Source organism: Bos javanicus, chromosome X (assembly GCF_032452875.1).
Source record: "Bos javanicus breed banteng chromosome X, ARS-OSU_banteng_1.0, whole genome shotgun sequence".
In the NCBI taxonomy this organism is placed as follows: domain Eukaryota; kingdom Metazoa; phylum Chordata; class Mammalia; order Artiodactyla; family Bovidae; genus Bos; species Bos javanicus.
This window is the reverse complement of record NC_083897.1, coordinates 136,426,633-136,450,727: the sequence shown is the minus strand read 5'-3', so window position 1 is coordinate 136,450,727 and position 24,095 is coordinate 136,426,633. Positions and strand designations below refer to the sequence as shown.

The 24,095-nt window shown below is 43.3% G+C and overlaps 1 protein-coding gene across 2 annotated transcripts in view; it reads right to left on the bottom strand.

The window, feature by feature from the left end:
- Positions 1–24,095, bottom strand: part of GPM6B (glycoprotein M6B) — a 161,029-nt gene that overhangs the window by 84,082 nt on the left and 52,852 nt on the right. The window contains exon 2 of one of the 2 annotated variants that reach the window (XM_061408156.1): positions 20,565–20,656. The exons of the other annotated variant lie outside the window; for it this stretch is intronic. Within the exon in view, the coding sequence (XP_061264140.1) occupies positions 20,565–20,571 (7 nt within the window). The 5' untranslated portion in view covers positions 20,572–20,656. The remainder of the gene's footprint in view (positions 1–20,564; positions 20,657–24,095) is intronic. 2 annotated transcript variants of the gene reach the window in all.

The following is a 24,095-nucleotide window of genomic DNA, read 5'->3' as shown; positions in this document are numbered from 1 at the left end:
AAAACCCATTCACCTTGGCTCTAAAATATAAGACAATCTAGTATCATGTATGTGCGTGCTCAGTCATTCAGCTGTGTCTGACTCTTTGCAGCCCCATGGAATGTAGCCCACCAGACTCCTCTCTCCACGGAATTCTCCAGGCAAGAATACTGGAGTGGGTTGTTATTCCCTTCTCCAGGGAATGTTCCCAATCCAGGGATCAAACCTGCATCTCCTACATTGCAAGTGGATTCTTTACCCACTGAGCCACCCGGGAAGCCCTCTAATATCATACAGTCTTACAATTTGCAGCAAGTAAGCTTTTTAGCTTTGAGGTATAACTTCCATATATTAATTTCACCTATTTTTTTCCGTGTGCAGTCTGCTGAAATTTAGTAACTGTGGGCTGCCATATAATGACCACAATCAAGACACAGAATGCTGATTTGCAAAGTTTCCTGGAACCTTTCTGCAGCTGATCTTCTCTGACCACTGGCAATCACAGATATACCTTTTTTAAAAAAAACACCAAAAACATTTTGTATTGGGGTATAGCCAATTAACAATGTTGTGGTAGTTCCAGGTGAACAGCAAAGGGACTCAGCCATACATAAACATGTATCCATTCTCCCCCAAACCCCCTCCCATCCATGCTGACATATAACATTGAGCAGAGTCACAGATATACTTTTTATTGCTATAGTTTGGCTTTTCCAGAATGTCACATCAACGAAATTATACAGTATGTTTGCATTTGTCTTTTTTCACTGGACATAATGCTTGAGACTCTTCCCCATTGCCATGTTATATCCATAGGGCTTCTCAAGTGGCTCAGCAGTAAAGATCCCGCCTGCCAATCCAGGAGACTCAGATTGGATCCCTGGGTCGGGAAGATCCCCTAGAGCAGGAAACAGCAACCCACTCCAGTATTCTTGCCTGGAGAATCCCATGGACAGAGGAGCCTGGCAGATTACAGTCCACAGAGTCACAAAGAGCTGGACACGATTGAGCAACTGAGCATGTGCACATCCACATCCACAAGTGTGTCCTTTTTGTTGCTGAGTACTGTTCCATGGCAGGGATACACACAGTGTGTGTGTGTTTGTTTCTTAATCCAATTACCACCTGAAGGACATCTGAGCTGTTTCCAGTTTGGGGCTGCTGTGAATAATGCCATTATGAACAGTTACTTATAAGTCTCTGTATAAATATTTTCTTTTCATTGCTAATTTATTTACCTCTTTTGAGTTTTTTATGTATCAGGCATAATTATAGATGTATTATGGCTACCACCTCATTTAATGGTAATATCAACCCCAAGGGATGGGTACTTAAGGGTTCATCTAAAACAAAATTGTAAAGTTGCACACGTGCACACACAGCTAGGAAGTGGAGGAGTCAGAATTTGAACATTGCTATCCTATACAGTTTTCACAGAGCAATAATACATATAAAGTGCTTAGAACAGTAACCATTCAATAACTGTTAGCTATCACGACTACACTCTGCCGCACATGGCCCCACCATGCAGAGTATTCAATAGTGCTTGAAACTAAAGCCATGCAGCTACTGAAATGAATGAACAATGCACCTCGCCAATGTACGCCTGGCAGTTGTACTGTCCTCATTCTCGGCTCACCCCTCTTTTCTTCCCCATCCTCCATTTCAGTCCCAGATGTAAAAAAGAAATCCATGTTTCATCACCTGAGCAACTGACATCACATCACAGCAATAACTGAAACTTCATTCCATGCCAACATGTGCTTAAGACAAATAATTCACAGTGAGTTGAAAGTAAAACTCTGGTAGTGGGCCAGGTGATTTTACATAGGAAGGAATAAGAAGACTAGAGAATCCTCACTAGAATTTCTTCTTCCCTCACCTATCTCTTTCTTTTCCCTCCCCTAAGTATTTCAGTTTTATGGATTTTAAGAACAGAGTACAAAAATGTCACATAAAACTTTTGTGGGAAGAGTAAAATATGACTGCCATTTGAAATATACACGAATCTTATAACACTCTGGTATAGTGCAAGATTTACTATGAAAGATGGCTCCCATGTGGAGTCCAACTAAGGCAAAGCACTTGTTACCATTCCAGAAGAAGCTTTTTAAATAAAAAAAGATAGTCATATAAAATAAGCTCTGGTGAAAACCCTTCAGGGAGCTTTCCCAGTATTTTTGCTCCTGATGTGGTAATTATCCACTCTCATCCTTTCGATGCTGTCAAAGAACCATTTTGGCAACTGTAAGATTTTTCCCATGTGAATATGAGGCAATTAACACAGCAAACCCTGAACATATTTATGTCTGCTTTCAAATAAGGAGCCTTTTTTTCATACTCTTTGATTTAAAATAATTCAGATAAAAATTCAACTGTTGATTTTTTTTTTTTTTTTTACTATTTTGATTCTCATCACTTTTTGGGGGGCAGTCACATATCAATGTTTTGGTATTGAAAAAGTCAATAATGAACACTGGGCTTTCAAATCGATTCTCAGGACTCAATGCTGTACTTACACACGAAAAACCAGTTTTAGGCTCCTGGTCGTTTAATTAATTAGTTAGTTAACTGCAAAAGTGACCTCGACAGATTCAATTAACAAAAGTAATACATGCAGATGGTAACAAAACTCAAAACAAATAAGGGTATACAGGAAAAGTAAGTCCTTCAGCACGGGCTTCATGGAAGCCATGAATTCCTGTGAAACCATAGACAAACACTACATTCATTTGTAGAGAACTTGTGCTGTGCTTAGTTTCTCAGTCACGTCTGACTCTTTGCAACCTCATGGACTACAGCCCACCATGCTCCTCTGTCCATGGGGATTCTCCAGGCAAGAATACTGGAGTGGGTTGTCATTCCCTTCTTCAAGAGAAACTTTTAAGGGAGAGGGAATTTATAAGTTTTCAACTGATTCTTATGTGGTCTACAACCCAGAAATGGTGAGAACCAAGAGACTGCTTCGTCTTGCTTAATACAGCTCAGTAGGGTCAAATCTAGGGGAAGGGGTATGTGTATGTATGTATGTGTGTGTGAAGTAGGTCTTGGTCCTTGGAAGTGCACAAAGGAAACTTCTGTTTGCCTTCGGCTGTGGCTCCCCCTTCCTATGGACAGGGTAGTCAAGATCCAGGAAGGAAAAGGGAGACAATGGGGGAAACCCTGGCATTTGTCCCTCCTCCACTGAGGTCACATACTATCATGGGAGAGATTACAGAAGGTCTCACAGGACCCTCTGGAGTCAGTGACTGTTTCTTCTGATGAAGACAGCAGAGGCTGCAGCAATCTTAGCCTCTGGGACTCCTTAAAAACCCTCCCCTGGTTTCTGCTTTCAGTCCCTGACACCATTTTCCTAACATTAAATACTAACTGCAGCACCGCAGGTGGTGGTTTAGTCACTAAGTTGTATCTGGCTCTCTGAGACCCCTGGACTGTAGCCCACCAGGCTCCTCTGTCCATGGGATCTTCCAGGCAAGAATACTGGCATATTCTATTCCCTTCTCCAGGGGAGCTTTCAGGGATCCAACCCGGGTCTCCTGCATTTGCAGGCAGATTCTTTACCACTGAGCCAATAGCAGGCAGGTACAACACAAATAATATGAAGCAACAGTAATAAATAAAAGCACATTGTAGAGCTTTTCAAAAATACCCAGTGAGCCAAGTATCAAGAATGTTATCCCAAAGAGCTTTCTCACTTCTGACTTCAATCATGAATGTAAAGTTTTAAAATTGGTAGGACCACAGAAAGCCATTTAGCCTTGAAGCCTCTCCCCTCTCCCACACCCTCAAGCCCACCAATGTGTTGCATGTTGGATATGCAGCAAGTAGAACCTTTACAAACAGTATCCTTGTCAGCTCTGCTGGGATGACAAGAAGATTGTGCACATTTTAAACCTATCACATAAAGAGTTTTACCACACCATCCTCCAGGGGCAATCTTCAAAAAGTGAACAGCAAAGGATTGAGAAAAGTTTACACCATCTTACAACATCTCATTTCTGAATAAGAACAAATGTCCTGGCCCCATGCTACATCCATCTGAAATAAAAGTTCAGTGCACCCCACTCTGCTTGCTCATGTCACAGTAACTTCTTTCACCTCCTACAAAAGTGGTAGATTACAATCCCACAATGCATGGTGGTTTCAAAAAAAAAAAAGACAGACTCAGTGGAAACTTTGCTTGAAGACACCAGGCATCAGCCCCAGAGAAAACCACAGAAGCTGTAACACTGCAAGCAAAAATAGGCTTGTAGTAGTTACTCAGACGCCAAGCTGTCAATTGTGCGACCTCTTTCCACGCTGGCCGCTTCCCAGGGCTCATTATGAAGAAGGTTGTTCTTTCTCTTTCCCCAATGAATGCAGCTTTTGAACGGACTTTGCTAGTTACGTTTGGTCCCAGCACCAACGGATTATTTTAATCGTCATCTCCTAGTGGGAAACTTGCTCAGTTTTTTCCCAGAGAAAGAGCTGCCTTGTGATAATTACAGTGGTTTTCAAAATGCCAGGATGTGTGGTGTTTTGAAAAGGAATGAGAAGAGTCTTTGGCAGAACAACACAGAAATAATTTCCCTTTGGTCCATCCTTGTCCCGTTTCATAAGTTTGTTGGGAAGTGGTGAGAGAAACCAGAAAGAAAGACTCAACGTTGCAGTTTTATCTTTAGGATCATATGTGGTAACCAAATCAGTATTTTCCCCCAAGCAATTCTTCCTGGGACTGCCTTTCATTATATGCAGATTTGATAACAAGTGACAGCAGCATTTATTTCTGGAAAGTGGGGAGAGGTTAGTGGAGGCAAGAGAAAAAGTTGCCAACACAGTATCAATAAAGTTATATTTAAAAGGTCATCTGTTGCCCAGCTCTCAGAGTATAAGGAACACAGCAAGTCAGCAAGAGGCTTGACAACTCTGAAAGAAATTGATGTTGACCCTTGACCTTCCACCAGCTCTCCAAGGACATGCCAGGTAATGTAAACACATCACTGAACCAGATCTGCATCGCATCTTATTCAGCAAAAAAGCAGAGGAGCTGATAAATTCTGGATCACCTTCCTTAGCAATGCTGCTAATTTCGTCCCAGAGAAAGTCAACCAGGGGGCTGCTCTACTAGACTGATGCCAACCCCCTTGGGAGCTAAGTGGGTGAAGTGAAGGGAATTTTGGGAGGAAGGGGCTACATTTTCTCACAATGCGGGGGGCGGCCTAGGGGGCCCAGGGAAGGGAGAGGTTCCAGCCTTTTGGTTTTCCAAAGGTTCAGAAAATGGCCAATTTGATTCCAGATACCAGAGTTTTCATAGGAAGATGGTTTTACAGGATTGGGACAATCGCAGAAATGATATTCTGGTCATATACTCATCAACCAGCCCCAAAAGATGTGAAACAGGAACATAGGAGCTGAAATGGTTTATGGGAATCTCCCTCCCCAGGCCATGTCTATGAAAGAGAAGGGTCTGGATGAAAGGATGAACAAGGCCTTTGGAGGAGAAAGACAGAAAGGTGAGCCTCAGAGCGTTGAAGTATGGGTGATGAAACACACCAAAGGCCATGTGGTGTACAGGCCAGGAGGTGCCTACTTTTGCTATGAAGAGCAGAAAAGGGAAAAGTCACTCAACCCTACATGTCACCACACGTAAGTTCAGTTCCATTTCCTCACAAGTGAATTCTAAGAAATTCCTCAGAATTCCTCAAAGGCAGCTAGTAAAGACTCCAGGTTACCAGGGATTATAAAAATCAAATATGCATGAGGGCACCATGTAAATGATGACGTGGGTCCTGACACCACAATCAAAAAGAGCAAAGAGGTCATGTGCTAAACTTGTGGGCTGGTGTTTCAATTCCAACAGATACAAGAAAAACCTGATTGTCTCCTCAACTTCATTTTGCTTCTGATTTCTTGGCCAAGAACAATGACCTTCAGCCAGGAAAAGAACAGGAGATACTCCTAGGGAGAGAGAGAACCGAGGACCCAAATCGATTAGAAGATTTTCTAAAGGAATTTAAGCATTATAGTGAAGACAAATCACACGCCAGGTTCTTAAGAGACCTGGGGAAAAAAACAGCTAAACCCTTCTCTGTCATAGGGCTTCCCAGGTGGCACTAGTGGTAAAGAACCTGCCTGCCAATGCAGGAGACATAAGAGGTGTGGGTTTGATTCCTAGGTCAGGAAGATCCCCTGGAGAAGGGCATGGCAACCCATTCCAGTATTCTTGCACGGAGAACCCCCTGGACAGAGGAGCCTGGCGGGCTACAGTCCATAGCGTCGCAAGAGTCAGACACATCTGAAGTAACTTAGGACACACCTCTGTCATACCAATAGTCAAGGAAATGTAGTGGTAACTTTCCAAAGAGAAAAAGAAGACATATGGCTTTAAAACCATGGATTGCTGAATTTGATATACATCCTAGTCAAGAGTCTAGAATAGATTATTAAAGAATGTCCTGTGCACACTTAAGAGAGGATGCAGGGATCATCAGATGTAAGATTAGTCTGTCTTCCTGGTTTTTTTTTTTTTTTCTTCAGTTAATTAGATTATTAGTATGAGGGAATTTTCCAGGCACAAAGTCACTTGATATGGCAAGGCACTTGGTAAAGGCCTTTCAGACTGCCAGTGTTCACAAGAAAGATCGATTTGGAAGAAGCGATCTTTAGTGATGCTGATGTTTCAACAGACCTCAGGCTGTGCCCAGCCATGGGGATGAAGTACCAGCTGCCCGGCAGCCTCCACTGGTTGGCATGGTGTGGGGCTGACCCGTTTGCTACCAAAGCCTGCTCCTCCAAGGCTCAGCAAACCTACTGACACCCACTGGGTTAGGTCAGTAGGTGACAGGAAACTAGGCAGTGAGGCCAACCCACACCCTTTTGTCATGATGACAAAAATCATCAGAAGCCAAAAGGAACTTGACAAAACAAGAATCTGAAAACGCTGTGTTGTGGGGACAGATGTCATCTCCTAAATTTACGTCTTAGGAACCAATTCCATGATTTCAAGATGTGGGTGAGAAGGGGTGGCCAGGGTCAGGCTCATTCATCAGCAGCACATCAAAAGGGACTGAAGGGCTTTGGAGACATAAACGTCAACTTGAGCCCAATGCCATGTTCCCCCAAAAAGGTCAATTAGGGCTTATGCTAAACGACCAAAAATGTGACAGCAAAACAACATCTGTTGCTTGGGGTCCAGTTCTGAATACTGTACTTCTAGGGTAACTATAAGTAGTCCAGTAAGTGGGTGGATGGAAGGGCTGGTGGGAAGAACAGAAATTATCCTCCCAATTAATAAGCACAGAACCTCATTTTGAACTCTTAGATTCTGTGAAATGTCTCCATTTCAAATTTAGGTATGAAATCAGATTACTGAGGAACACTCAAGTTGGGCACAAAGTTTTCCAGACAGTGAAAAGTTTTTCCTAGACACTGAAATAGAGAGAGAGAGAGAGAGTGTGTGAGTGTGTGTGTGTGTGTTTGTGTACAGGTACCCCTAAAAAAAGTTATTTAAATGATGGGAGGAAATGCTTTGTATTAAAAATAACTTTTAGAGAGCAACCCTTGACAACTGTTGGATTTCAAAAGTAAAAATGTCAAAGTCAACACCTCTGCAAAGAGTAAGTTGACAGTTTACTCAGTTTCTGAGTTTGGAAGGTAATCTTCACAACTGAATTGAAATCAGATGCAAAACCGGTCTTGGGTTTTTCTTGCATTCCCTTTTTCACCCTAACTGTCGCTAATGGAACATGAATTAGATATGCAAATCAGCTCCCGCTAAAAGTGAAATACAGGATCTTAGTCATCTCTTCTTAGATAAAATTGTCTATTGTTGGTTATTAACCAGCCTACATATAAAAGAATAACTTTTAAAATGAGATGGTTGCATAAGAGTTTTCCTTCACCCCTTGGGTCAAATGAGGGGAAATTCCATGGCACAGGAAAAAAATGTATGCTGTTTTCACAGAAAAGATTCTGTTTCCACAAAGTTTGGCAACAGCATTCTTGGACAACTAATATCTTTCTTTTCTCACACTTATCCAATAAAATGTTTCACTGAGAAGCTCCTTGAAGTGGTGGCTATTGATTTGGACATAATGTAACACACACTTTTTTTTCTTTTTGGGATCCTGGGTTCACTGCTTGCCTTAATTCAAAAGACATTCTCAAGTGGTTAAGATAAGCAAACAATCCTGCATGGGACACTCTGGAGATGCTACAGACTCTTTATCCCAAGAGTTACCTCCTAGAGCAACAAGATGCACAGAATGTAGGAGGATCTGGAGAAATTCTATAACTCTCTGGGATTTGACCAAAAGCCACCAGGGCAATCTCCAGAATGTATTAGCAGTCCATCAACTTATGAAGGGATACACGAAATGTGATATACATCCACACAACGGAGTATTCAGTTCAGTTCAGTTGCTCAGTCGTGTCCGACTCTTTGCGACCCCATGAACTGCAGCACGCCAGGCCTCCCTGTCCATCACCAACTCCCGGAGTTCACTCAGACTCACGTCCATCGAGTCAGTGATGCCATCCAGCCATCTCATCCTCTGTCGTCCCCTTCTCCTCCTGCCCCCAATCCCTCCCAGCATCAGAGTCTTTTCCAATGAGTCAACTCTTCGCATGAGGTGGCCAAAGTACTGGAGTTTCAGCTTCAGCATCATTCCCTCCAAAGAAATCCCAGGGCTGATCTCCTTCAGAATGCACTGGTTGGATCTCCTTGCAGTCCAAGGGACTCTCAAGAGTCTTCTCCAACACCACAGTTCAAAAGCATCAATTCTTCGGTGCTCAGCCTTCTTCACAGTCCAACTCTCACGTCCATACATGACCACTGGAAAAACCATAGCCTTGACTAGACGGACCTTTGTTAGCAAAGTAATGTCTTTGCTTTTCAATATGCTGTCTAGGTTGGTCATAACTTTTCTTCCAAGGAGTAAGCGTCTTTTAATTTCATGGCTGCAATCACCTACTGCAGTGAGTATTACTGGTCCATAAAAAGGAATGAAGTATTGATATAGGCTACAACATGGGTGAATCTCAAAAACATTATGCTAAGTGAAAGAAGTCATACCCAAAAGATCACAAACAATACCATTTAACATAAATGTCCAGAGGCTTTCCTGGTGGCTCAGTGGTAAAGAATCCATCTGACAATGCAGGAGGCAGGTGTTTGATCTCTGGTCTGGGGAGATCCCACATGCCGTGGAACAACTAAGCCCACAACTATTGAGCTTTTGCTTGAGAGCCCAGGAACTGCAACTACTGAGCCCCTGAGCCCCAATTACTGAAGCCCACTCACTCAGATGACAGAAGATGAGATGGTTGGATGGCATCACCAATGCGATGGACATGAGTTTGAGTAGGCTCCAGGAGTTGGTGATGGACAGGGAAGCCTGGTGCGCTGCAGTCCATGGGGTCACAAAGAGTCGGACACAACTGAGCGACTGAACTGAACTGAACTCGCTCTAGAGCCCATGCTCTGCAACAAGAGAAACCACCACAGTGAGAAGCCCATACACTGTAACTAGAATAGCCCCTGCTCACCTCAACTAGAGAAAAGCCCAAGCAGCAAGGACACAGCATAGCCAAATATAAAGAAAAATTTTTAAACAATTGAAAAAAATAAATGTCCAGAATAAGACATGAACGGAAAATGACCTGTAGGGAAAGAAATGATGAAAATGAGGAGCCATCACTGTGTCATCTGTGATTATCCAGTTGGGTTTCAATGCTGAAGTAATTGTCTCCCTTTGGGCTCCTTTACTCTCCTTCCAGAACGCCCTGTTCAGCGACACTGCAATTATTTCCCATTCCTTTATTCATGATTTCTTTTTAACCACTCTTTTTGGCAGGAGAGTGGGATAACTTTAGGCAAAAACTGCGGCAGGGAGGTTCCACGTATCCTTCATCCTTACGTTAGTGGCTTACGTAACTACAGAACACTTATCAAAACTAAGAAAATGAAGCTTGATACAACGGGATGAATGAAAGCACAGAACTTTGGGGGATTCTGCTAATCTTCCCACCAATGTTCTTTTTCTGTTCCAGGATCCAACCCAGGATCTCCCACTGCATTTAGTTGTCACGTCTCCTTGGTCACCTTCCATCTGGGACAGCTCCTCAGTCTTTGTTCCATATGCCCTTGACTCTTTCGAAGAGTACTGGTCACGTGTTTTGTAGACATTCCCTCAGTTTGATTTGTCTGGTATTCCCTCAGGCTTTGGCTGAGGTTTGGCATTACTGGGAAGGCAACCAGAGAAACCATATCCTTTGCGATGCATTATTAGGGGCGAGTGGTGTTGCCATGTACTATTCAAGATGTTAATCTTGATTCTTTGGCCAGGGTGGGTCTGCCAAGATTCTCCACTGACATTTTAAATTTCAAATTTATTTCTGCAGGCTCAGAAAAATATTCCTTCACTATCTGCATGTGCCAGGGAGAACGTGGGGCTCCAAAGCAACAATGAACACTCCTGCCTGCAAAGAAGATGACCTGCGAGGCCTTCAACACACACACATTCCTGGGCTCAGCCTCTCGAGATTCAGAGCCCATGAGTCTGAGAGAGGAGACCATGGCAATGGCCTGGATGGAAAGGCAGAGAGAAAACAGGATGGTGGGCCTACCTTAGAGGAGCTCTCAGTCTAGAAGGGAGAAGAGGGCATAGACATGTCACAAAGCAATGACGGCCATCCTACCAAGGTCAAAACCGAGGGCCATGTGAGCACAGAGGGATGGAAGCACTACCAACACCGATTCCAAGGACTGCAGGCACACACTGGGACTTTGCAGGTCAAGCGGGATTTATGGCCACTGAGGCTGATGGTGGGAGAGAGGACAGGACCAGAACTACAGGCGGGAGCATCACCACCACATGCTGGAGGAAGTCCAAGTGGATGGATGAGCCAGCTGGGTCTGCAGAGCCAGGAAAAGAGACAGAGACCACCAGCAGGAAGGGGGCGGGAGGAGCAAGAGCCCATTGGAGAGGGTTGAAATCAACGATCAGAAACAGGACGGAGGATTCAGGAGGGAGGAGGAGCCCAGAAGCCAGTAGAGGGAAGAAGTTCAAAGGGGAGGCAAGAAGGAGAGGCAGTGATAATTGAACATTATCTTGGAGGAGGTGCAGGGCAAGTCCTGAATGAGGGGAGGCAACAGAGCCCTGCCCCAGGGCACACATGACCCCCAGAGTGAACACCACCTTATTGATTGCACCCTGGACATCTCTCTTGCTTCACACCCTCGAGTCCCAGCGCTGGTGAAGGAGATGCATCAGGGAGCACTGATGTTTGGAAACATGGAGGTGGGGCAGCAAGAAACAGATACAGCACGCTCTACTCTGTGCAACCAGTGTTCCAGAGATTGGCAGAAGAAAAAGCTCTGGCCTGATTCCTCAGGGGCATAGTGTAGGGAACGCTGAGTAGTCATGAGGGCTCAGCAACCAGCAGTCATCTCCCCTGAAGACCACAAAGTTAAAGAAGCTAAGCGCTTTGACCCCCCAGCAGCGAGGTGGCGCTCAGACACCAGTAGAGAGCTGCCCACAGTGGTAGCAAGTGGCCTGAGTCCCAGTGCTCGGGTTCAAACATGGGCTCCGTCACTTACCAGTTGGGTAACCTTAGCATGGGGCTCCCCTGGTAGCTCAGGGGTAAAGAATCCGCCTGCCAATGCAGGAGACACGGGTTCGATCCTTGGTCTGAGAAGATCCCCTGGAGAAGGAAATGGCAACCCACTCCAGTATTCTTGCCTAGAGAATCCCATGGACAGAGGAGTCTGGTGGGCTACAGTCCATGAGGTCACAAAAAGTCGGACATGCCTTAGCGACTAAACAACCACCACCACCGCCTTAGGACACAGATTTATCTACTCCATGCCTCTGTCTCCTGGTTCTTAAAAAGTGGATAGCGGGGTTTCCCTTTGGGGCGATGAAAATGTTTTGGAACTAGATAGAGTTGGTAGTTGTTCAACACTATATTAAATGCATTAATGTCACTGAATGGTTCAATTTAAAATGGTTAATGTTATGTGAATCTCATCTCAATTTGTTTTAAGAGGGCTACCGACCTCATACAGTGTGGTCCTGGGATTAAATGGTCAGGCAATCCACATTATGCAATGAGAACGCAGTCTGACACGCCGTAAGCTCCAATGAGACTGAGCACAATTAGGTCATCATTCAGCTGCTTCATTCCATATAAGTGCCATGAAAGCATGCTTAAGGGATCTAGACCACTCAAGTGTCTCAATTTTTCCCTAATGAGTGATTAAAAACCAAACATTTATATTTAAAAATGCATTTCCTCTTAGAATGTGTCAAAGTATCCTGTCTTCCACACTTTCCATCATCTAAATAGCAAGCTCCCATTTCATTCAGCTGCATTTTGTCTTTTAAAAATGAAATACAGCATTTAAAAAAAACAACACTGGGCTTCTTTAAATAGGAGAAAACACTGTGTCATCTTTTCTTACCCTGAAAAACACCACCAGAGAATATTTAATAGTACTTATTGTGCAAAAAGACACATTTCAAATTGAGCTGCCAGTGATTTACAATGGATATATTAATACCATTTTTATCCAAAAAGAATGGGATTAAGAAAGACTTTATGAGGCAGTCAAAAGGTTTGTTTCAACAGTTTGTAAACAGATGCAAATAAAGATTGAAGCTTCTCTCATCTAAGAATAAATCGGAAAATCTCATAAACAAAAGCCAACAGTTTTCTGGGACTTGAGGGAAAAAATTACCAAAAGAAAGAAAATGTATGTTAGGAAAAATTAATACAATCAGTGGCCTATCCCTTAGCCATTAAATTCAACAGCGAGTCATTGAGCACAGAGTATAGAACTGGGGAGCAGCTTGGAATGCTAGAGGTTCATCGGTAATTCCTGCAAGGCTAGTATAGGGAGTGATGACGGCAGTCCAGCCTTGGAAATGACAAGGTGTGGCAGAGGGCAAAATTAACTTTATACACTGTTGTAGGTTGAACTGTGTCCCAACAAAAATATATGCTCAGGCCCTAACGTCCAATACCTGTGCATCTGACCTCACTCAGAAACAGGGTCTTGGCAAATGAAATCAAGTCAAGATGAGGCCACAGTTGATTAGGGTGAGCCCTAACCTGAAGACTGCTATTCTAAACAGTGGGAAATCTGGACAGGAGAGACTCGGGGAAAAGGTGAAGGTAGAGGCAGAGACTGGAATGATGCTGCCACAAGCCGAGCAATGCCAAGGATTGTGGGCAGCACCAGAAGGCAGGAGACGGCATGAAACGCTCTCCCTCAGAGCCTTCAGTGGAACCAGCCCTGCTGCGGTTTCGGACTTCCAGCCCATGGAACTGTAACAGAACAAAGTTCTATTGACTGAGCCATCCTGCTCGTGTGCTTTGCTACAGTAGCCCTAGGAAACAAATTTACGAGGCACATTGGGCATGCCCTCTTCAAGGACCTAAGAAGGTGAATAGAAGACGAGTCAAAGACACAGGCTCTATAGTCAGATATTTTGACCTTGCCATGCAAGAGCGGCAAGGCCTTCAGCCAGGGCTAAATCCCTTTGTGCCTCAGTTTCCCTGTTTTCAAGTGTAGATAATAATAGGATCCACCTCATATGGTTGTCAGGAAGACTGAAAGTGAAAGTCACTCAGTCATGTCCGGCTCTTTGAACTCCCCAGGCCAAAATACTGGAGTGGGCAGCTGTTCCAGGGATCGAACCCAGGTCTCCCACATTGCAGGCAGATTCTTTACCAGCTGACCCACCAGGGAAGCCCATCAGGAAAATTAAATGAGATCAAAGTCATGAAGGTGGCATGAATGCCATTATCGTCATTCTGGAATTTAAATTTTTTACCCTGCATGCATAACAATTCCCTTTCCCTCCTTGACCTACTTTTTAATCCTCTGACAGTTTAGTGTTTCAAACATGGTAGAATCTGTGATACCCCTATTTCAGTGAAAACCTGAGCTTCATGAACAACAGGATCAAATCTATTTTTGTTATCTCCAGTTGTTACTAGAATAGCCCAACAATAGAAAGGCAAAAATAGTACCAAGTGCCTTTGAGCGCAGAGAACAAGGGTCTGTCTCTGTCCTTGCGAGACTGCAGTTGGGTGCCGGGAGAGGGACACATATCCTTGTAGCCAAAAGAAAGACTGCAGGTGCGAATGAAGATACAAAGGGGCAAAAGTAAAGTTTCTCGAGGCAGAGCTGAATGAGGGGCACACACAAGTCAAGAGAAACTGCAGGGAGTCACCAGGCAAATAAATCACAGTGGAGGCGAGTCCCAACATGGATTTGAAAAAGAATGGACATATATGGTGGGGGAGGACTGGCATGCACAGAAGACCATGGGCAGTTCCTCGATACGTGAAACATCAAATTACTGTACGACCCGGGAACTCCACTCCTAGGTATACAGCCCTCCAAATTAAAAACAGGTGTTCAAACAAAAACTTGTACACACATGTTCATGGCAGCACTCTTCACAATTGCCAAAAGGTGGAAATAACCCAAATGCCCATCCAGCAATTAATAAACAAAACGTACAACAGAACAGCATTCACCCATAAAAAGGAACAAAGTGCTCATACATGCGACAAAGCACATGGACACTGAAAATACGCTAAATGAAAGAAGCCAGATACAAAAGGCCACATGTTGTGTGAGTCCATTTATATGAAATGTCCAAAACAGGCAAATTCAGAGAGACGGTAATCAGATTAGTGGTTGCCAGGAGCTGAGCGGAGAGGAAAAGGAGAGCAGGGAGAGGGGTTTTTGGCGGGGGGTGGGGGGGTCATGAAAATGTTCTAAAACTAGATAGTGGTGATGTTTGCACAACATTATGAATCTATTACTTGCCATTGAATCATATACTTTAAAATTGCTAGATGGAAAAATTTGTTTTACATATATATACCTATATACATAACCATAAAGTAAAAATAAATTCAATGAAAGGGATAAAAAGGAGGAAAGATTTCAGATGAACAACTACAGAAAGCCACGGTGAGTGTGACAGGGTAACATGTTGTGTAGAAATAAGAGAACTAATGGTAATTCATTTGTCAACAGGATGGGATGAACTTGGTACGGCACCTAAGGCAATTCTTTTTTTATCCAACATCAAAAGGAAACCCAAAAGCAACATTCTCAAAGCTCTGCATAGTTTGAACCTACTGGTTAGGCCCTACCCTACTTCCAGATCACTAATAAACATATTAACAAGTCTTTAGGTCACTGATAAGGAGAAGGCAATGGCACCCCACTCCAGTACTCTTGCCTGGAGAATCCCACGGATGGAGGAGCCTGGAAGGCTGCAGTCCATGCGGTCGCTAAGACTCAGACACGACTGAGAGACTTCACTTTCCCTTTTCACTTTCATGCATTGGAGAAGGAAATGGCAACCCACTCCAGTGTTCTTGCCTGGAGAATCCCAGGGACGGGGGAGCCTGGTGGGCTGCCGTCTATGGGGTCGCACAGAGTTGGACACGACTGAAGCGACTTAGCAGCAGCAGCAGCCGGTCACTGATAAATTGTTATTGATTGGGTTATTCATCAAGGTGAATATATAAGGTGTCTATATCTTTGTCTTTGAAATTTTAAGTCACACTTGTTCAAAATTTCTACCTGAGATGGTCTCTGATGAATGCCCAGAGGTCCTGCGTTCCCAGCATAACTGGTCACCCAGGAGTGGTACCCAAAACCCTAAGTAGATCATGTCACAGGCAACTTGAAGCTGTTTACCAGAAACATGAGGGAATGGGATAGCAGTGACCTGCAAGGCAGATGATGGGACGGACGCAGCCAGCCGGTCAAGGGTGCTCTGGAACAATCTCCCACTTGTGAAGATGGCCTGCTGCTGGCTATGGAGGCGTAAGGAACCTTCTGCAAGCCTGTGCAAGGCCCAGCACAGCACATCCACACTGCGGATGGTGGACAAGAGAACAGCTGTTTCCCAGCGGAGCCCAGCCTCTGTTACAGAGCGCCGCAGGGCCGACTTGAGCGGGCCTGTTGTCCAGCAACATCTGAGATGAGGTCATGCACATACCATGATGCTGTGTCACCCCCGTCCAGTTGCTGAAATAATGCTCAAGCCACTGGGGTAATTTGCAATCACCACCTCAATTCCCAAGCTGGGGGCGGCAAGTCTGGGGTTCCCATGAGTTCAAAGGCAAGACTGTTTTCTGGGTCACACAATGCCCAGCTGCGTGTCTCAGGGTCACTGCAAGGCCTGGGTCATGAGGCAGCAGAGGACACTTCCCTGTCCATATCCTCCCACCACGTGACCCAGTGGCATAGCTGAAGATCCACTGGCGACTGCATCCTGGCTAGGCCTATACATGATTGTATCGGCTCTCTGTCCATCTAGAAGAGGATGTGTCCTTTAGAAGCTGGAGAGTGGATTGTGGTATGGAACAGAACAAAGATAACAAGACAGACATTCTTAAAATTGTAAATGAGGGGACTTCCCTGGTGGTCCAGTGGTTAGTACTACAGACTCCCACTTTGGGGCCGCAGGTTCAATCCCTGGTCAGGGAACTAAGATCCTGCACCACATGGCCAAAAATTTTTTAATTTTTAAAAGATGTAACTGAGGTCCCACCAAAGAGCAATCAGAACACATAAATGTGACAGGGATGCTGAGGCAGAGCACTTCAGGCTCCTGATAAAGCACAAGTTATAACAACAGACAAGAGTTTGTGAGTGTGTGGGGGTGGGGGGTTACTGGTAAAGCTCTGAGCATCCAACGGATTTCTCCAGTGTGGTACTAAGAAAAAGATCACTGTTTCAGAAACTAGATTTCTGGCCATTTGGGTCCTTTGAGTCACTTGACTATAGATAACATTTCAAAAATCGTTTCAGCATATTGGCTTTATCTTTTTTTTAAAAGACATTTCACAGCTGAATATTTCAGTATGTATATCCCCCCAAAGCACATTTTCCTACATAACCACAATAATACTATTATTATCCCAACACAAGTTAACAACAGCTGCTTAATATCATGCAAGACCCGTGCACACTGAAATTTTGCTAACTGCCCCCTCCCAAACGTCATTCACAAGTTGGTCTGACTGGACCAGGATTTGACAAGGGCCTGGATATGAGACAGAAACAAATCTAAAAAGCAGAGACAGGGAAAAAAAATCAAAATTATACCTTACTAAAGCTGATTTAAAAACAATCAAACGAAGCACACACACTTTTGTGGACTTTTTTCTAGTCAGGGTTTGAAGTAGAGGGGAAAACAGGCACAGATTATTTGGGCAGGAAGGGTTGTTCCCTCCTCCACCTTCCACTTGCAAATACTTTATCTCTCTGTCTCCCTAACAGCAGCGGGGGAGCAGCCCCTTAGGGGTGTCGAAGAATTGAGCAGAGGCAAAAACCAGAGAGATGAATTTGGGGAAACTCCAGGAGATAGTGAAGGACGGGGAAGCCTGGGGTGCTGCAGTCCATGGGGTCAAAGAGTCTGATGTGACTTAGCGACTGAACAACAACAAATGGGGGGACCAGAAGGAAGTATTTAAGTAATTTGTAAAAAACCAAAGGGGGACCAGAAGGAAGCATTTAAGTAATTTGTAAAAAACCAATGTAGAGATTTGGGGAGGCCAAAAATAAACGTGCTGGGAATTTCAGATTCTCACAAAAGGCCACGAGCATTTCCTAGAGCAGCTCTGTGCCAGATATTTTCACATATGTTCCATTTAATCCTCAAGGAGATCCATGAGAAATTTTTTTTTTACTATCCTCATTATATAAAGAAACTGAGGTTGTAAAGCAGTTCCATGGCCTGCTGTGTAGGAATCATGGTTCTCAATACCACCACCACCCAAGATGCCCCCATCCTAATCCTTTCCAAGGTAAAGCGGGATTAGGGTCACAGAATTAAGGTTGCCAAGCAGCTGACCTGAAAACAGGGAGAGTAGCTTAAATGATCCAGGTGGGCTCCATGTAATCACAGGGTCCTTAAATGTGGAAGAGGGTGGCAGGAGAGGTCACTCCCAGATCCCAGTAAAGCCACTGCTGGCTTTGAAAATGGAAGATGGTCACAAGACAAGGAATGGGGCTGGGCAGGGGGCGACTTCTAGAAAATGGAAAAGGCAAATAAATGGGTTCCCCCCAACATCCCCCGCCCTGAGAGCGTCTAGAAAGGAACACAGCCCTGCATAGCTACTGGGAAAACAGTAGCTTTGACGTTTGTAGGCAAAGTGATGTCTCTGCTTTTTAATACACGGTCTAGGTTTGTCATAGCTTTTCTTCCAAGGAGCAAGCGTCTCTCAATTTCATGGCTGAAGTCACCGTCCACAGTGATTTTGGGGCCCAAGAAAACAAAGCCTGTCACTGTTTGCATTGTTTCCCTGTCTATTTGCCATGAAGTGATGGGACCGGATGCCATGGTCTTTGTTTTTTGAATGTGAATGAGATTAGTGCCCTCATAAAAGAGGCTCCAGAGAGGTCCCTCCCCCTTCCACCATGCAAGGACACAGCAAGAAGACAGCCCTGTACAAACCAAACCTTGATCTTGGACTTTTCAGAACCATGAGAAATAAATTTCTGTCATCTGTAAGCCACCCAGTCTATGGTATTCTGTAACAGATGCCCAAGTGGACTGAGACAAGCAGATCATTTGTAACCAAGTAGAGGATTCATGTACAAACAAGTTGGCTGGTGGCATGAGCCACCCAAGCATTAAAAACTCAAGGGGTGGAGGGAGCTGCAGTGTAGACCGCCCACCTGCAGGCAACTGAGAATCTGGTTTTTAAATTCAAATACAATGCTGCTGATTGTTCCCAGTAGGAACTTTTTATCAGGACAGCCAGAGGCTTCTACCAATTTACACTGTTCAATTTGGCTCACGGAGGACGTAATTACATCAGTTCTACAACTCTGAAAATTCTGATAAGCAGCCAACCCAGAAACCTTGTAAATATTACCCCATACAGTAGCATCCGATAGGAAGAACCTGAATAAAACATGAATAGCCTCAAATACAAAGAGCTGAATTCAAACCCTTGATTCCAAAAGCTCCCCAATGCTCCAGATGGACTTTAAAAGATTACCCTGAAAGGAGTGGAGCCCTCTCCTCAGTCACTCGGCACTATTCACTCCAGGCAACCATTTCTATCAGCAAAAACCAGCAGTTCCCTCGACTGTGATGGGTGAGTCACCTACTGTGTTGTTCTTTAGTCGCTCAGTCATCTCTGACTCTTTTGTGACTCCATGGACTGTAGCCTGCCAGGCTCCTCTGTCCATGAGATTTCCTGGGCAAGAATACTGAAGTGGACTGCCATTTCCTTCTCTAGGGGATCTTCCCTACCCAGGGATCGAACCTGGGTCTCCTGTACTGGCAGGCGGATTCCTTACCACTGTGCCACCTGGAAGGCTTGTTAAAACATTGATTGAAAGAGACATGTGTACCCCAATGTTCATCGCAGCACTGTTTATAATAGCCAGGACATGGAAGCAACCTAGATGTCCATCAGCAGACGAATGGATAAGAAAGCTGTGGTACATATACACAATGTAGTATTACTCAGCCATTAAAAGAATACATTTGAATCCGTTCTAATAAGGTAGATGAAACTGGAGCTTATTATACAGAGCTAAGTAAACCAAAAAAAAAAAAAAAAACACCAATACAGTATATTAATGCATATATATGGAATTTAGAAAGATGGTAATGATAACCCTGTATACGAGACAGCAAAAGAGACACTGATGTATAGAACAGTCTTTTGGACTCTGTGGGAGAGGGCGAGGGTGGGATGATTTGGAAGAATGGCATTGAAACATGTAAATTATCACATGTGAAACAAATCGCCAGTCCAGGTTCGATGCATGAGACAGGGTGCTTGGGGCTGGTGCACTGGGATGACCCAGAGGGATAGGATGGGGAAGGAGGTGGGAGGGGGGTTCAGGATGGGGAACACATGTACACCCATGGTGGATTCATGTCAATGTATGGCAAAATCAATACAATATTATAAAGTAAAAATAAATAAATAAATAAAACTGAAAACAATAAAATAAAATAAAATCCCTTAAGATAAGAACAAACAAACAAAAAAACATTGCTGGGCCCTTCCAGAGTGTCTGACCCAACAGATCTGCTAGGATGGGGGCCTGGCATTTTTTGTTTCCACCAAATTTCCCAGTGATGATGAGGCTGTTGGTCCAGGAAACACACTTTGAAAACCACTAGTATAAATCCATCATCTGACTTTGAGGTAACTCAGAGCCAGCCTTCTGTTGACCAAGAACAGAGTTCAGCTGTTTCAATGGCTAGTGGCAATTTGCAGCTTCTGTGAGGGTTTCTTTTCCCTCCTTTGCAAAGCACACAAATGATCTCTGATGACACACCCATTGATCCTCCTAGAGACATCTGCCAGTGCACACCTGGTCACGTCTAAGTCTGAAGGGCAGACCATGTTAGGATAAAGGCCGCACCACCCAGCTTTACAGACAGAAAATGACACTTTCCAAAACCCAGGGCTGGCAGAGGAGATAGCGGCAAGGGAGTGGGCTATGCTTGAGCGTAGTCAGAGACGGAAAGCTGGGCCCAACCTCCAAGGTGCTCTTGTTCATTTCCCTGTTGTTCCTTGTTCATTTCCTTGCTTACCTCTCATGTTCCTTCATGGAACTGCCCCATGTGAGAGCAGGCTTCACCTTCGCCTCATTCATCACTAACGCTTCTAGCAACACAACCTCTAACTGGAATGCAGAGAACACTCAGTCAAAAGTTAATGAATGAACAGGTAAGCCAGTCCAAAATGAGACATGGGGCAAAGGAACAACTTTTCAATGAGAAGGATGATCATTTAAGAGCTAATGCTATGACAGCACTACACACAATAACTAATAAGACATGGAACCAACCTAAATGTCCATTGCCAGATGAACAGATAAAGACCATGTGGTACGTACAACAATGGAATACCACATTCACATGTGCTACGTCACTTCAGTCATGTCCGACTCTTTGTGAGCCCGCCAGGCTCTTCTGTCCATGGGATTCGCCAGGCAAGGATGCTGGAGTGGGTTGCCATGCCCTTCTCCAAATGGAATACTACTCAGCCATAAAAAAGAATGAAAGAATGCTATTTGCAGCAACATAGATATCATACTAAGGGAAGTAAATCACAAAGAGAAAGATAAATACCATATGATATCGCTTATATGTGGAATCTAAAATATGACAGAAATGAACCTATCTATGAAACAGAAACAGATTCACAGACATGGAAAACAGACTTATGGCTACCAAGTGGGAGTGGATGGAGGAGAGATCAATTGGGAGTTTGGGATTAGCAGATGTAAACTATTTATACAGAATGGATAAATAACAGGTCCTACTGTACAGCACAGAGAACAATTTTCCACTTTCTGTGATAAACCATAATGGAAAAGAATATGAAAAAGAATACAATCTGTATAGCCAAATTACTTGGCTGTATAGCAGAAATCAACACAACGTTGTAAATCAACTATACATCAAGAAAAAAATTTTTGAAAATGAGCTAATGCTATGATACAATAGCTCACTGCTTAGATATAATAAGTCCTTTGGGTCTGTTAGCTATTTAATTCTCAAAAACCTAGAAGCTGGTTACTTTTTACTAGCCTGAACCTTCAGGTAAAGAAGCCTAGGCCTGGAGAGGAATTTTCCCAAGATCACAAAGCCAGCAAGTGGGATGTGAACTCCGGCACTGCAGCTACAGTGATCATGCCCTAAACCCTCAAGTACAATCCATCTGCCTTCCAGGTCCCCAGGATCTTGTTTTTTTCCACAAGTGCAAACTGAAAGATGTCTTTCCAATTCACACAGAAACATTTTAAGAGATTGGTCGTCCCCCACCATGGTCTTCAGATGAAAACCAAGATTGTTTAGTTCTTGCAAAGTGGTTTACTTCCTAAGGTCAACTGTTTAAGTTTTCTATCACTTTTTTTTTTCTCCAAGAGCACCTTTTCTCAGCATTTAAGTCATCCTTCTAAATCAGGGCCAGACTCCTGGTTAGTTCTCAGTCTCTCACTATCTGGATTTAGGAATGCAGATGGACAGCTGTGTTGTCCAAAACAGTTGCCTCTGGCCACATGTCACCATTAAGAAGGGTTGAAAATTTAGACTGGACTTCAAAAAGACCTACTCTGAAAAATAATGTAAAATATCTCAACTTTTTATATTGGTTACACCCTGAAATGATATTTCAGATATATCAGATTAAATAAATTTGCTATTAATTATACCTGCTTATCCCTTCAAATAATTTGTAATAGCCTGTGAAAAATAACATGTGATTCATATTATAATTCTCTTGGACAGTGCTAGTCTAGAATATTCTACAATAGTTCCTACTGGAAAAAATATCTAGAATAGTTTTCCGTGTTGGAAATATACATTTTCTTTTTTTATATATAAACAGATGATTCTATATTACTGTGTTTTACTGACTCATGAGTAAAATTTTGGAGCAAAAGATACTATATCTATTTTCATTTGTCTGTATGATTATATATGTCTTTTTTTAGAATAGCTTTCCATGTTGGAAATGCATATTTTCTTAATCAGGCTTTTTCTAGAAACAAATATCAGATTCCTCTAGATTCTAAATGTCACATGGATTCATCAGGGCTCCCACAATTTAGCAGAATACACAAAACTACTAATCTGATGTTCTACGCTTTATTTTCCTATTTCAAAAGTAGTAAATTTAATGGCCATAAAGCAATTCTGCCTTGTTTTGAAATAGAAGGAAATGTTTGTAAGGACCTACCAAGCAGCAATGCAAAACTCCCTAAGATTCTGCAGATCTCACCCTTTCTCTATCTACTTGCATTAGAAGATTCTGGAAACATGGTGTAAGAAGAAATAACAAGCATTCTCCATTTTCTTGCCACAATTTTCCCTCGAGAGCTACAAAATTATGCAGCATGTCATTAAGTGGGCTGAGTTTTCCCAGAGACATTAGCTAACTGAACCTGGGTTCCTGAGCAAGGATTCAAATCAAAGAGACAAAGGCAGGCAAAGAAATGTGACAGAAGGAAATACACAACCTCTGGCCTGCACAAAGATTTAAAACAGCAGAGGAGGATCCATGTAGTGGATGGGCCCAGCAGAGGCCTCACCAGGGGATTTGTCCTGTCCGCAAATTTATATGCGGGGGAACAGGAACCCAAGGGAAGGGAACGGCAGAGCTAGAAAAACATTTGTTGTGTATCTACATGTATTTTGCTTTAGGAGAAATCCAGTCACCTATTAATACAAAAGTCTTGTTCCTAAACTCTGCATTCCCAGATGAGGACATTTTTTAGTATTTTAAATAAAAAAAAAACCCATTTTAATCCATATGAATCCATGAAACAAATCCCGTACACTCTAAGGAAAATAATGAACTGGATACATAAATAAATATACATACCAAAAGAATGGATGTCTACTGAATTCTGTCCTTAAGGCCAAATGAGAGAAGTTAGTCCTGTCCTCTCATCGGACTTCTACAAATATCAAATTCTATCACAAAAACAATCATCTAAGAACGTGATGGGAATATCTGCTCTTCACTGATTGCTGCTCCTTGGCCAGTTTTGCTGCCATCTTTAATTTTTGGATAGGTGAGCAGTAGCTGCCTTAGGCGTTTTTTCAAACCCAATTTCCAACAATGAACAGTACAGTGGGAACGTCCCCTGTGGTTCTTTCTCACTAGTGACCTGACTGGGTCAGTTTATTTCAATATCCAACTGAGGAAACTAGAGGCCAGGGCATTTTTTTTTTCTTAAAAAATTTTTGGAAGTCTTATTGAATTCATTACAAAATTGCTTCTGTTTTAAGTTCTGATTTGTTGGCTGTGAGGCATGTGGGGTTTTAGCTCCTGACAGGGACTGAACATGCAGCCCCTACATTGGAAAGCAAAGTCTTAACCACTGGGCTACCAGGGAAGTCCCAAGGGCATTTTTTTACAAAAGCATTCTGCACCCCTCTTCTGGTAAATTCTATAAACTGTGCATAAGTAAATGATTAAGTATAGATACATGAAGGACAGGTCTATTATAAAGTATATAGGCATCATATGGAAAACAAAATGTCTCTGTGCCTTTATTTCATCCAGAACCAACATATTAGCTAACACGAGCGCTAAACTGCCATCTTGCTTGC